Source organism: Perna viridis, chromosome 6, assembly GCF_037379345.1.
Source record: "Perna viridis isolate PV_CMFRI_1.1 ecotype Kerala chromosome 6, ASM3737934v1, whole genome shotgun sequence".
NCBI classification, from domain to species: domain Eukaryota; kingdom Metazoa; phylum Mollusca; class Bivalvia; order Mytilida; family Mytilidae; genus Perna; species Perna viridis.
The window spans coordinates 27,966,554-27,981,145 of NC_142450.1; the positions used below are offsets into that span (position 1 = coordinate 27,966,554).

The 14,592-nt window shown below is 33.3% G+C and overlaps 1 protein-coding gene and 1 long non-coding RNA gene across 2 annotated transcripts; one reads left to right on the forward strand and one right to left on the reverse strand.

Moving 5' to 3' along the window:
- Nucleotides 1–8,740: 8,740 nt before the first annotated feature.
- Nucleotides 8,741–10,962, forward strand: LOC148614352 (uncharacterized). The gene is made up of 3 exons (XM_088588452.1): nt 8,741–8,808; nt 9,205–9,359; nt 10,565–10,962. The coding sequence occupies exons 2-3, from the start codon at nt 9,231–9,233 to the stop codon at nt 10,847–10,849; spliced, it is 414 nt and encodes a 137-aa protein (XP_088444578.1). The 5' UTR covers nt 8,741–8,808; nt 9,205–9,230; the 3' UTR covers nt 10,850–10,962.
- A 962-nt stretch (nt 10,963–11,924) lies between these two features.
- Nucleotides 11,925–14,372, reverse strand: LOC148614353 (uncharacterized). The gene is made up of 3 exons (XR_015923645.1): nt 14,331–14,372; nt 13,962–14,087; nt 11,925–13,408 (listed from the first exon to the last, which is right to left on the reverse strand). It is a non-coding gene; the product is annotated as an uncharacterized LOC148614353 (long non-coding RNA).
- Nucleotides 14,373–14,592: the final 220 nt, after the last annotated feature.

Below are 14,592 nucleotides of genomic sequence, written 5' to 3' on the forward strand. Positions count from 1 at the left end.
ACCCAACAGGTAAAAAGACAAATACAAGTTTTAAAAAAGTGTAATTAGTCCAAAATAGGTACTCATTTAATAATAATAGATAGGATACGACTGACCGAAAACTGATTGGTAATCTATGAACAATCGAAACTATAGCTGCATAGATGAGTATTGATGACCATGCTGCTGAAATACGGGAATAAATTTTAAATCTTTTGATATAACAGTACAAAAAGTTGATAATTAAGACATTATAAAAGAAATTGAAATCTTTATATATACAATCAACATCAAGCAGATCACACCTTTACTATTCAATCTACAGCGACCTAATCTAAAAACGAAAGAAACACAAAACGTGTTATGCCAATTTGGAGACTTGGACCACCTTTTAAATCTATCTTCAACAATTTCTTCAACAATTAGAAACTATGCGCTCTAAAGTATATCATGCACATTATTAGTTTCATTAGGAAGATGAACGAAAAGAACAAATAAGCGTCTACTTGTAATGTAAATACTTTAATACTTTAAAGTTCTCAACATGCTAAACCTCATGAATCAGGACATTTGACCATGTGAAATTAATATTTGTGCTGTATATTCAAGATTAACTTCAATATGTTGATCGTCTTGATGCTGTTTATGATGCATGAATACTTTTCAGAGAACATGCAAGCTTTTACTAGGGACCAAGAGGCAAAACTTTGAGAAGATGTGTGTTGCAAGATTATATAATATCATACAATCGGCAGACAGTTCTTCTTACTAGTTAGCAGGCAAACAAGATGTGTTAAACGGTTATGAGTATGTACAAATTTCGTAATATATTTCAATGGAAGGAAAAAGTTCCTTAGAGAATAATGTAACATGTGCAAGATGCTGCTCGGTGAAGTTCTGTGAACTGTTGTTATAAGGATGTAATGTTTATTGCTACTTTTTTTCAGTAATTCTTGGAATTCTGCAGTCGCTAGCGAAAGCGAGGGATAAAATATCGGCATAAAAGTTATGCCCTTGAGTAAAACAATGAAACACTGGAGTTTTCGTGATATATCGATTCTTATACGACAATTACGGTATTTTATTTTACATTTTTGTGACCTACTACGGTAACCTTAGACCCACCATATTGTCAATATTTGGCTGTACACTTTCCGCTATGTCAGTTGAAACGGGCGAATTAATTAGATCGATGTCAGATATAGCAATAGTTGTTTGCATTATAAGGTCACAGTATTCACTCATAGACAGGTACAACGTTTTATTCATTGACGAATTATTTACTTTCCAAAACATAACGTTCAATATTTCTATTAAATATTAATTTGATGTTCATTCACGCCACTAAAATGAATGAAAACAGCTGATACACATCTGAAGTTTACGTGTGTATGTTTACATGATTTAAAATGGTTTATTTGCCACAGTGAGGTATGAAAAGTGGTCAATAAAAATATTCTTCAGTTTTTTTGGGTTTTTTTTGTTTTGTTTTTTGTTTTGTTTTTGTTTTTGTTTTTGTTTTGTTTTGTTTTTTGTTTTTTGTTTTGTTTTTGTTTTGTTTTTGTTTTGTTTGTTTTGTTTTTGTTTTGTTTTGTTTTGATTTGTTTTTTGTTTTGTTGTTGTTGTTGTTTTCTTGTTTTGTTTTTTTGTTGTTGCGACAAATTGATTTGTAGGTGGGAGCTCATATGGTACCTGAAAAGCATATTTGGGTATTTGAGTGGAGGTGGCATGGGGTTTACTACTGGCCGGAATACAGTTCGTCAAGGTAGTGTTTGACAAAAAACGGTCTCGACTTTTTTTTAGATATTTAAAGGGGGTCTTCGAAATTTGTTTCTGGTTTGCATAAAACATTCATTAAATTTCACCTCTGCAGTGCTAATTCCCGTATTCCTACACTTGTCGACTGCAATTAACATGTTTATGCATTTTTATCTTATATAATATTATGTCTTTGTTTTGTTTTTTTTTATTTTTATTTACTGCTGGTTACAAATGTATACATTTTTAAATATTAATTGTTCTGGTTATCTTGTTTATTTTTTTCTAATTGCTTGACAATGTTTAAAAGCTTTAAAAACCCTTAAAATTTTGATTACAGTTTGTTTCCTCTGTATTAGAGGAACCCCGGGTCTTATTAGGGGTCTGGATTCTTACATTGTGCAGAGAAATTTCATGTTAAGTGGACTGGACACCTCTATTTAGTGCACCAGTTTTTACCTCTGTGTTCATTCAATTTGTATTTACATCCTTAATTGAAGTATTTTCATTGCTTTTTGGAATTTCTTTTAATTTCTTATTTCTACTACTTCTTCGTGTCGGGCGCATAAACAAATCTTAACGGGATTGACACTGACAACAATAAATATATAAAAATATTACGAGTAGTAGAAACGTTTGAGAATTAACTAAGTTGTTGTAATGACATAAACAAAATATTATTCACGATAAATATGGTGCACGATACGGTATTTCACAACTTGGGGAGGGGCTATTTCATACAGAATTGAGATGTGTAATTAGCCAATTAAAAGATCAAAAGATAGGGTAAAATTATATTTTGGAAGGGGGTCTTGATGTTTTTCTATCCACATAGAGGAATGTTGAAAAAAAACTTTCGAAAATTTGAAAATTCCTTCCATCTCCTCGTATGAAAGTAAATGATCAGTCACAGTGACTTAATCTGCAAATATCTAAAATGTTCCTTGTGATATAAATAAATGAAGACTGATTAAAATAGAAATTGGTAAAAGCCAGAGACAAAAATAGTTTTTCTTTTCCTGGTAAGAAAGGTTATTGCAAAGCGATCGTTTTAGAGATAAATCCACGATTTATTTTTGCAAGTAGTTTGATAAATTAAAGATAACAAACTTGTACAAAAACCATTACAATAATGACCTTGTCGTTAAAGGAGGAACTTTCCGAATTTCATACTTTCTTCCTTATTATCTGTCATTTATATAACATTTTAGCTTTCTAATGGGCATACAGAAGATATTGGCTAAAACTGTAACAAAAAACAAAAATAAACGTCATTTTCACCTTCAAATGGTAATAGCTCTTACAAGGAGTCATCTGACAACTTGTACCTCTGGAGAATTTCGTAGGCCTTATGATAAGGATCATTTCAGCAACTGAAAGAATTTGGCCAAACCTAACGGTTTTGGAGACATTATATACGAGAAACTACTGTCTGACCTCCATGTTCTATTTTTAGTAACGACATCCATGTGTTTTCCATGGATAAAAAATCCACACATCAGTACTATGTAGGATAAACCAAGGAACATTCATACCAAGTTTGTTTCTATTTTGTCGAGTAGGGTAAGAGGAGAAGATTTTTTTTTTAAAGAAATTACATTAAAAATAGCAAAAACGTCGAAAAAGAGCAATAACTCCAACATAGCATAACCGACTAAAACGAACCTTTGACCACAGATAGATCTCGTAATGCTGAACACTTTTATCCATGTCAGAATTTGGCTATACCTAATGATGAGCATTAGCCCACGAGGCCTTCAGCCTTAGTGAGGTATAAAAATAGGACAATAAAAAAGGAATTTGGCTAAACCTAACAACGAAATAAACTAAAAAGTATTTTTTGCATCAATGAGGTATAAAAAGTGGTCAATAAGATAATTCTTTATGATCAGTTTTTTTAATGTTTTTGTTTTTGTTTTTGTTTTTGTTTGTTTGTGACAAAATGATTCGTAGGTGGGAGCTTTCAGGGTACCTGAAAGAGTAATCAAGGGAACCAAGGTTATAGCGGTAATCAAAGGAATGTAATCCAGGGACAATGACCAGACATGGAAAACAGACATACACAAGAAAGAACATAAAGTAACTAAAATCATACATACAAAGTAACCAAAGCAAATTAACAACTCGGACTCCACTAAAAACTGGGAGCATGGACCAGGTGCACCGGTAGGGTAAGCGTCCTCTGCTTTTCTAGAAACACCCGCCGAGTTGCTCATAAAAAGTCAAGTCCGCGGTAGACAAACGAGAAAAGGAAAACCATGACCCGTTGAATAAATCAGTTTTCATGGTGCAGATGGATACACCATAACGATCCACGATTTCATGATGACGACCATAAAACTTCTGTAGTGATGACTTCAATCTTGTAGCAACATAACCCTGTTCCAGAAGCCTATTTGTTAGAGTACTAGCGCGATACAAAAAGTCTGCGTAATTTCGGCAAGCTCTGGCATAACGTATTAGTTTTGATATGAACACTCCATACACAGGTACTGAAGGGATGTTGTCACAGATGAAAGATAAGTTGACAATTCTGAATGAAAAGTCATCACGTTTGTCGTAAAGTTTGGTCAATAATTTTCCCTTACCATCGATTTCTAATTGTAGGTCAATGTGGGGTTGACTTCACAGTGTCTGTAGTATCCTTTATCTCCAGTTCTTTTGGGTAAATGCGATGTATCAAATCCCCGAAATTAGGATTGTTTAAAGATAATACGTCATCTATATAGCGGAAACTGAGATTGAAGGATCTAGCTAAACGATATTCTCTCTTTCTGATCAGATCAGCTATGAAGTCAGCCTTATAACAGTGAACAAATAGGTCAGCAAGTAAAGGAGCACAATTTGTTCCCATTGGAATGCCGACCGTTTGTTGAGATACACGTCCATCACACTGGACAAATATGTTGTCGACTACAAATTCTAGCATTTTGTAAACATCTTCCTCTGTATATTTGGAAAATGATTTGGAATTATTTCTTACAAAGTATGAGGAATCTCTACCAAGAACTATATATTTGTATCTAGGTGTACTATCTTTTTGGAAAAACAACGATGTATAATGTTTTTAAGTCGGGATTTTAACTGAGTATGGAAGATAGAAGTATACAGTGTTGAAAAATCATAGGTTTTAATGCTATTATATTCAGATAATAGTCTTGAACTAATTGTCTCCAAAAGATCTGTCGAATTTTTCAGGATCCACATTGAATACCACTACGGAAGTAACAAGTGTTGTTGTAGGACTACAGACCCTCTTTGACAGTTGTGAGTATAGAAATTAAAAGTTTTGAAAGAGGTTTGGTGGTAAATTTTGCAGATTCTGCTATAAAACGTTGTTTGTATGGATTCATGTGGAGTTTAGGAATCCAGTACATAGACGGTAAATCACAATCATCGTCTTTGGTTGAGAGACCAATAGAGGATAGCACAGATTTATGGTTTTCCACAATCTCTTCTTTGGAGAGTGTGGTAGCAGTATAGGCCTTATCACTGCTATTATTTGCTACGTCTACCTCTGATAATAGACATTGGATGTAAAACGTTTTGCGGACAAAAACAATGTTGTTTTTGGGCTTTGTCTGCTGGTACGACAACACATTTGTCATGTATAGTAGACAATGTCTTTGCTACATCGGGGTCTTCGAAAACTGATGTAGCCTTGGCACTCATTGACCCAGTTAAAACTTTCATTCGTTTCAAAATTAAAGACCTCACAGCCTTTAACCACTCTGACAGAGAATCAATGTCTTCTTGTTCTCGTTTTATCCATTTTCTTGCATAGTCCTTGACGGCATCCATAAGAACTTTAAAGTTATAATTCCAGTTTATGGAGCGTGGTTCACGGTACTTGAGACCTTTAGAAAGGATATTACGCAGAGATTCGTTTTCGATGATGGTTAAATCTCCCGTAACGACGTGACTAGAAGGACCATATTTGAATGGAGAGGTTTTGCAAGAACAGTCTGGTGGTTTAGCCTTGAAGTCCTCAATCTCGAGGTTTTGCAATAGCCTTTTATAATTGAAAATTTTGGATGCAATGGGTGGAGTATAGGAATATGAAATAATTGTATGGATTTGTCTTTGAAATATTGGGGAATTGTGTTGTTAACGTTTTTGTGATGGAGGATGTTAGCCAAATTAATTGCATCTATACCTTTGTTGACAAACGATAGTGGAAGAAATGATCGTTTTTCTTCATCTTGATTTTTCACACAAATTGGTTTAAGGAGTCTGTGGAAACCAATATCCAAAATGATGGCAACAAGTCTGTATAATGATGAGGTGGGGTCAGAAACAGGAGTGTCAAGACTTGTTTTGTAAAGGGAGTGTAGTAGAGTGAGAGGTATAGGATAAAGTTTGGTTCTAATGTGATGAACTCCAAGAGGTTTTTGTATGAAAGGAAGGTGACCATCTATGGAGACATCATGTAACTTAGATGACGTATAGTGGTGATGGTTTCCTATACTTTTGATGTTGTCATTGCATCCGTAATGTATTGCAGTACCTAGTCTGCGTATCCAGTACTCCTCTCTTTTCCTACGATAGTTTTACGTAGAACCGGTCTGTTCGTAGGATGGTAAATTTTTTCTAAAATACCAACTTTCATGGAGAGGACTGAATGATCTTGTTGATTAAAGTGTTGATAAACTGTCGGGAATTTGATGGTGTTAAATTCCGAACGATGACCGCACGTTCTTTTGTTTAATCGTTCTTGCGTTTCTCCGACATATACTAAACCAAATAAGTTGCATTTAAGCCATCTATAATAAGCAAATGAAAAGCATATTTGGATTTATGAGTGGAAGTTGCACGCGGGTTACTTCTAGCCGGGATGCAGCTCGTCAAGGAAGTGTTCGAAAGAGGAAGGTCTCGAAAATATTTTTTTGGATGTTTAAAGGGGATCTTCGAAATGTTTTTCTGGAGAATTAATTTGGAGGAAGCTTAATATATAAGTGTTTCGTGCTCAAAATGACTGTTTTGATTTCAAAATCTGTTAAAAAAAACCAACCGTTACTAAAAAAAGAACACAGTAGTCAGACAACTTTTTTTTTGCAAACTCATTAAGTGTTAAGAGTTATTGCTCCTTTTATTTAGACGTTTTTTTTTTTTTTTGTTTTTTTTTGCTTTTTTATGTTAATACTTTCAAAAATCTTCTCCTCAGAAACTACTATACAGAATTCAATGAAGTTGGCACTACTGTTTTAGGGGTATCCTGCACAAAACAAAATGACCGTTTGAATTTTTGATCCGTGAAAAAACATGGACACTGTTTCTTAAATATATTATAAGGGTCAGACAGTATATTTTAAAAACCGTAAGGTTATTAAACCAAATTCTGACATTTGTTTAAAGTGTTCACCATGATTAGATATATCTGTGATGCAATGTTGGTGACAATCTGTTGACCCATGTTGGAGTTATTGTCCTTTTTGGTCGTTTGTTTGCTGTTTTTGTTTTTACTATTTTCAAAAATCTTCTCCTCAGATTCTACTCTACACAATTTAATGAAAGTTTGTATTACTGTTTTTCAGGGTATCCTGCACAAAATGACTGTTTGGATTTTTGATTAACAAAAAAACATCGCCGTTGTTACTAAAAATAGAACAATGGGGTCGAAATACAGTTTTTGGCAAATAACTCAAAAACCATTGAATTTATCAAAATTCTGATAGAGGGCTATATTGTTCACCATCAGGAGAATGACCTTTGACAAAGGTTTCAAAATGATTTGCTTCCTATTTAGGAATTATGGCCCCAGGAACAGATTTTTTGTCGTTTAACACTCTGAAATAAATTGCAACAAAATTTAATAAAAGTTGAAATTATTCTGTAGGGTTTCCTCCACAAACTGATCATGTATGATTTTTCATCGGTCAAAACAACATGGCCCGTTACTGAAAATAGAACATTTTTTCTCAGCTATAGAAGAATTATGAAAATGAAAGCTATCCATAAGATAAACATGATATTCTGAGTTGACGGCAGTATTGAAATTATTTTTAGGCGGCCATTTTAAAGTGGCTACCATTTTACAACCATTTTTACCAGTTGCTTAGATTCCATCATTAGGAAACTATGTGTTTTAAGTTGAATGGTGTTGACAAGAGATTGTTTTAGGCGGCCATTTTCCCGTTTTTTTATACTTACTTTGATTTAAACGATAATTGGTTTCTATAGTAAAAATGGTCTCCTGATATGAATGGTGATTATGAAAATTTTGTATAGCTTTGGTTTTACTTCATTTTAAGTTCTTTTTAAGCAAATCTATACTGGGCTAATGCCACCTCAGACCTGGTGGAATAACAGGGCATAACTGCTTATTTTTTCAGAGGTTCTAAAAACACTTTGAAGGCATTTCCAACATTTTACAGTGCCTCAGGTACTCATTTGGTCGAACAGTATTCTTCAATATATACTCTTTTTTCAGCATTCTTTGTCAAACATGGTAACAAAGCATGATACCTTTACTTACTTAGTTAATAGGGTATGATTTATCAGGTAAGTGATTCAGGCTCTTCAGGAGCATCTTCTTTCAGAGCAATTTATGTTAAATGGATTGGACATCTCTATTTAATGCACCAGATTTACTCTGCGTTTAATCAATATGTATTTACATACTTCACCGAAGTATTTTCATTGCTTTTAGGAATTTCTTTTAAGTTCTATTTCTGCTACTTTTACATGTCGAGCGCATAGACAAATCTTAACAGGAATGACACTGACTAAAATTCATATATAAATATACAACGAGTGATAGAAGAGTTAGAGAATGAATAAAGTTGTCTCATTGACTAGAACAAAATATTATGCACGACTTTTCCTATCTACATAGAGGAATGTTGAGAAAAAAAGTTCGAAAAAATCCCTCCCATTCCCTCGTATGAAAGTATATGACCTATCACAGTGACTTAGTCTGCAAATATTTAAAATGTTCCTTGTGATATAAATAAATGAATACTGGTTAATAATAGAAATTGGTAAAAGCCAGAGACAAAAATATCTTATCCTGGTAAGAAAGTTTATAAAAAGCAATCTTCATAAGAATTAATCCACGACATATTTTTGCTAGTAAGTTCATTTCTAAATTAACAAACTTGTACAAAAAGGCATTGTGCAATGTGACTGTCCTTAATTGTAATTGCTTGAATTTATTATTTCCGACACCGCAATATCTCTAAATGTCTGAATAAAGAACCCGTCACTAGTATCAATTGTGGTGAGTTACTTAGTTCATAGCGTTTAAGTATATATTTAACATAAGAATGCATAGGAAAGATGCTTCTTTATACTGATCCAAGGGGGAGGGGCGGAGGGTCAGCTCCCCTTATGCTAAAAAAAGAGAGTCACATGAGTTAGTCCCTCTAAGGGGCTTGGGAATTTTTTAATTCGCTTATATATAAATAAATTAGCGTATTTAGAAGATGGCATTGATTTTCATCTTTCCCTTTTTATTTACGAATTTAGCATATCTCGATCCTAACTAAACAATTATGACTGTTGTGTATATTTGGACAAAATCAGACAATAGTTGGGGCCATGCTTCTCTAGAGGTAGATGATGTTTACATAAGCTGGTGGCCAACGGACTCCAAGTCCAAAAATTCTCTTAAGAACAAGAAGGTATGTATTTTCTGACATCTGTGTTGATAAACCTGAATTACGTATTCGGCAAATTATTGATTATTAACCCCATAATGTCCGAGTCGTCCCACAGGCATAAGTGTACTCAAAACCCTTGATAATGTGAGGATGCATTTAGTGACTAAGCAGTGACTGCATGGAATATATTGCTGGTATAACTTTAATTAGATTGACAGTGCGTAATAAATGTAAATTTCTAAAACGAACTGAATAGAACTAAACCAAATTAAATTCACAAAAATGCTCGAATTGCCTGCAATTGGTTTCATACTCCTTAACTATGTGCAATGATAAGCCCGAGGAATGTGTATAAAATTCGGAGCATTATCACATCTAAAGAACATGTTTCGATTTTATTCTGCAATGCGTTTGAAATTTAATTTATATTATTTCTCTAGAATCCTAACCTAATGTAGGTTACCGAAATGTCATTACGATGTTTATATTACTACAACATAAATCTGCATTACTCTGTTGTCGTTCATAGACATTTATCGTCAAGACAATTTTTGAAATGTACAATAACGTATTATACCACAAAATGAGGACTGGGGTTGTGACTAGAACCTTTTGGGAACAAAGGGCCATCATTTTCTTGATTTCCGCGTATAACCTTTAGTGATAGTGTACGGATTTCTTTGTAATTTTACCGTAAATCACAATGCTCCAATACGAAGAAAATCATGGTTGTCACTTGAATCAATTAAGAACTTGTGGTCAGAGAGATTACTTCATATTTGCTTATCTTGTGTCAAACATTTTATTGGATCAGAAATTAAAGTTTTGTCTCATGTAAAAGAAAAATAAATAAATTATAGATGTTCGTTGATGTGATCATGGTATCGATGTTCTGTCACAATTAAATGTGAATATAAAAATTTAAATCAATATGGTCTTTGCCATGTTTTAATTTTCAACTGTATTTAAAATATTGATATCGGGTCAAATAAAGGAACTGCGTAAATGCAGTTTTTCGAAAGTTTTTTGACACGTTCATTATGTGTCAGAAGCATAGTTTTATGCTGTTTTAACCATTGAATTACAATCCTACTTCTAAGCTGTATTTTTATTTTGAATATTATGTCAATACCCCAGCTTTTATTTTCGTGGTATTAAGCAGCACCGGATGAATATTTTTGACTGCATTTTTTAATCTTTTTTTGAAGTTTATTATTTTTTCTCAGACTGAAGGTCGCATAAAAGAAAGGCTTCCAGAGAATTACTCCGATGAAAGAAATAACTTCACCGGACGTCCGGCGAATCATGTTTTTCATATTTCAACAAGTAAAGTAGATCCCAGTAAAATTATAGGATGGTGGAAAACAAAGGTTAAAGAAGGCTATCACTTTTTATTCAATAACTGTTGTGATATTGTTGTACAAGCGTTGAACGCAGGAGGAGCTGCTATTCCTTCGGCATTGATCAGAACACCAAATGATTTAGTATTAAAGTGTGAAAAACTCACATAAGAAAATGAAAGAGTTACTATGTAGATATTAAAATTTCAGAGACTTTTTGTTGTAGTGTTAAAATTCAAATATTAAGTATTCTTTAATAGATTAATTAATTAAAATAATTTTATTCACACAACCTTCGTCAAAAAATTTCTTAAGTCATAGCATCACTTTAACGACTTTGATGTATCCATTTTTATATGTATCCAATTATTCCTCAAAACAAGATTCTTTAGCACCATACCATGACGGATCAACCTTTTCTGATTGTTCCGTGTGATATACAAAGATGTTAAAGACGTACAACCAATAAAAGAAAATATTATACCGAGAAAAAGTTAAAAAAAAAATGTAAAGTTGCATGGAAATTGTTGTCTTCATATAACGTCTTTAAAACATCTGTAACACATATTCCGCGTTGAATCAACAAACAAGAAACACCTAGAACCAAACATATGATCAGTAACATGGCCACCACTCCCCTAACTTTAGGCCCTACATCTGAATCATCACCTTCTTCATCCTGATCCTTTTGTTTGTTATCATTGCCTTAGTGTTTGTAATATAATGGTTGGAGAGTTTCAAATGGACGATCTGGCAATGAAGTGGATGTTATTAAAGGCGTTCCTGATATACAACATTATTTAGTATATGGATTACAAGGTAAAGTCGGAAGAAGAAAACTCTCTTGGAAATCGTCTATAACGGAAACAAATATATATGTAGTCACTTCATTTGTTAAATTATTATACAAGAATAAACCTTTTGTGAAAATCATTATCATATATGCACGTAGTATTATTGCATTCCCTAAAAATCAAGACACAAAAAAATTAAAAAAGTGAGTTAATCATAGAAAAATCAAATAGAGACTGTAAAACAAAAAAAAAATTGCTTAATGCGAACTCGATTGAAGAAAGTGGCATTATTAAATCTTTTTCAGTAAGTTATTAATACTTTGGGCGGATCCAGGTTCCAAGGTTTAGATATTTTTATTTTGAAAACACTTCAGGTAAATCAAGGTTTTGTATAGAAATATCTAATTGTAAGACAAGCAGAAGTAAAAAAATAAAAACACTTTATATGCATTAAATTCTTTTTATTTTTGAAAACACATCAAGACAATTAGGCCATATTATTAAATAACATTACAGAACAATATAACAGTTAATGGGATAATCCTATACTATTATATATGACATACAACACGTGGTTAGGTCTTCCATCCTCAATTCAAATTACTGGTATAGCCTTGATTTGCTTTGATGTTGATTGGCTCAAAATGGTGGCCAGTTTTTCAATATCTTTTATTGAAAGTTTGATAAGAATAATCAACGGAACCAAGGTTATAGCGGTAATCAAAAGAATGTAGTCCAGGGACAAAGACCAGACTTGGAAAACAGACATACACAACAAAGAACATAAAGTAACTAAAATCATACATACAAAGTAGCAAAAGCAAAGGAACAACTCAAGCTCCCCTTAAAACTGGAAGCATGGACTATGTGCACCGGTAAGGTAAGTGTCTTGTGCTTTTCTAGAAACACCAGCCGAGTTGCTCATAAAACGTCAAGTCCGGGTAGACGAAAGAGGAAATGAAAACTATGACACGTTTAATAAACCAATTTTCAAGATGGATACACCATAACGATCCACGAGTTTATGATGGCGACCATAAATCTAGTGTAGTGATTACTTCAATCTTGTAGCAACATAACCCTGTTCCAGAAGCCTAATTGTTAGAATTCTAGCGCGATACAAAAGTCTGCGTAGTTTCGGCAAGCTCTGGCATAACGTAGGAGTTGTGATATAAACACCCCATACGCAGGTGCTAAAGGGATGCTGCCACAGATGAATGGAAAGTTGACAATTCTGAATGAAAAGTAATCACCTTTGTCATAAATTTTGGTCAATAGTTTTTATCATCGATTTCTAAGTTTATGTCAAGATATGACTGACTTCACAGTGTCCGTAGTATTTTTTTTATCTCAAGTTCTTTTGGGTAGATGCGATGTATCAAATCCCAGAAACTAGGATTGTTTAAAGATAATACGTCATCTACATGTATATAGTTGAAACTGAGATTAAAGGATCTTCTTTCTTTTGGATAAGATCAGCTATAAAAGCAGCCTCATAAGAGTGAAGGAATATGTCAGCAAGTAGAGGAGCACAATTTGTTCCCATATGAATGCTGACCGTTTGTTAAAAAAAAGCGTCCACCACACTTAACAAATATGTTATCGATTAAAAATTTCAGCATTTTGTAAACATCTTCCTCTGTATATTTTGAAGATGGAACTATTTCAAAGTATGAGGATTCTCTTCCAAGAACTATACATTTTTATCTAGGTGTACCATCATTAAACGATGAATAATGTTTTTAATTCGGAATTTTAACATAGTATCGGGAATAGAAGTATACAGTGTTGAAAAATCACAGATTTTGATGCTATTGTATTCTGATAATAGTCTTGAACTGATTGTCTCCAAAAGTTCTTTCGAATTTTTTGAAACCAAATTGAATTTATACCTCTACGGGAGTGTTGTGGTAGGACTGCAGACCCTCTTTGATAGCTGTAAGTATAGAAATTAAAAGTTTTGAAAGAGGTTTGATGGTACATTTTGCAGATCCAACTGTGAAACGTTGTATGTGTGGATTCTTGTGGAGTTTAGGAATCCAGTACATAGACGGTAAATCACAATCCTCGTCTTTGGTAGAGAGACCAAAAGAGGAGAACACAGATTTATGATTTTCCACAATTTCTTCTTTGGAGAGTGTGGTAGGAGTATAGGTCTTATCACTGCTATTATTTTCTTCGTCTACCTCTGATAATAAACATTAAAAAAAAACGTTTTGCAGACAAAAACAATGTTTTTTGGGCTTTATCTGCTGGTACGACAACATATTTGTCATGTATAGTAGACAATGTTAAAAACTGATGTAGCATTGTCAATCATTGACATAATTGTTTAACTTACAGTACTAGTAACCAGAGTAACAAAATAAGCCTTAAAGATACTTTGATGTAGAATCATATGTTCTAAGAAGAAGGTGTGACTTTTGCCTTGTTGTACGTATATTTGTAATTATACCAGATACATTAGGTCTACTTATACGATGACATACCTGTTGTCAGTGTGTGAAATTCATGGTCTCCTTGCCTTGATGTATGCAAACAAATATGTCAGCAACCATTGTCTGGGTTCTGCTGGTTTAGAAATGACCTAACTCATTCACCACCATCAAATATGTCTGTGCATAAAAAAGACAAATATATGCACGAATGAATGTTTGATCGAATTTGAATGGATACAAATGTCACAAACGGTTTACCGTGTTGGTCTTAACGAACGGTAACATCTCAAGAACAAATTCGGTCAACATTTTAGATATATTTTCTAAATCAGTCTCATATACGCAGATTAAATCGCAATAATTCCGCTTAAATCTTTATTCGTTTGATACGATTGCGTACTCTTTCATAACCGTGATTACCTAAATATGTTTTCAATTACCAGGAACTTGATTAAACAACTTACATTGGTTATATATAGATATCGATGTCGTGCTGATAAACATGTATGTGACCTTTACGTAGTCAATTAGAACGAGCCCTTGTGTTTGAATTGGAAATTGCATAATATTAGATAAATTCAGTGCTAACAAATCATTCCATCTTTTAATGTAAACTGCACGTTCCCATACAAACAAAAAACACACATAGACATGTGTACATGTATGATATATTTAAAAAAAA

Excerpts from the sequence above, each read along its gene's own strand:
- LOC148614352 (XM_088588452.1), top strand. The coding sequence starts at position 9,231 with ATGACTGTTGTGTATATTTGGACAAAATCAGACAATAGTTGGGGCCAT. Across the intron at positions 9,360-10,564 it reads ATTCTCTTAAGAACAAGAAG|ACTGAAGGTCGCATAAAAGA; the intron begins GTATGTATTTTC and ends ATTTTTTCTCAG.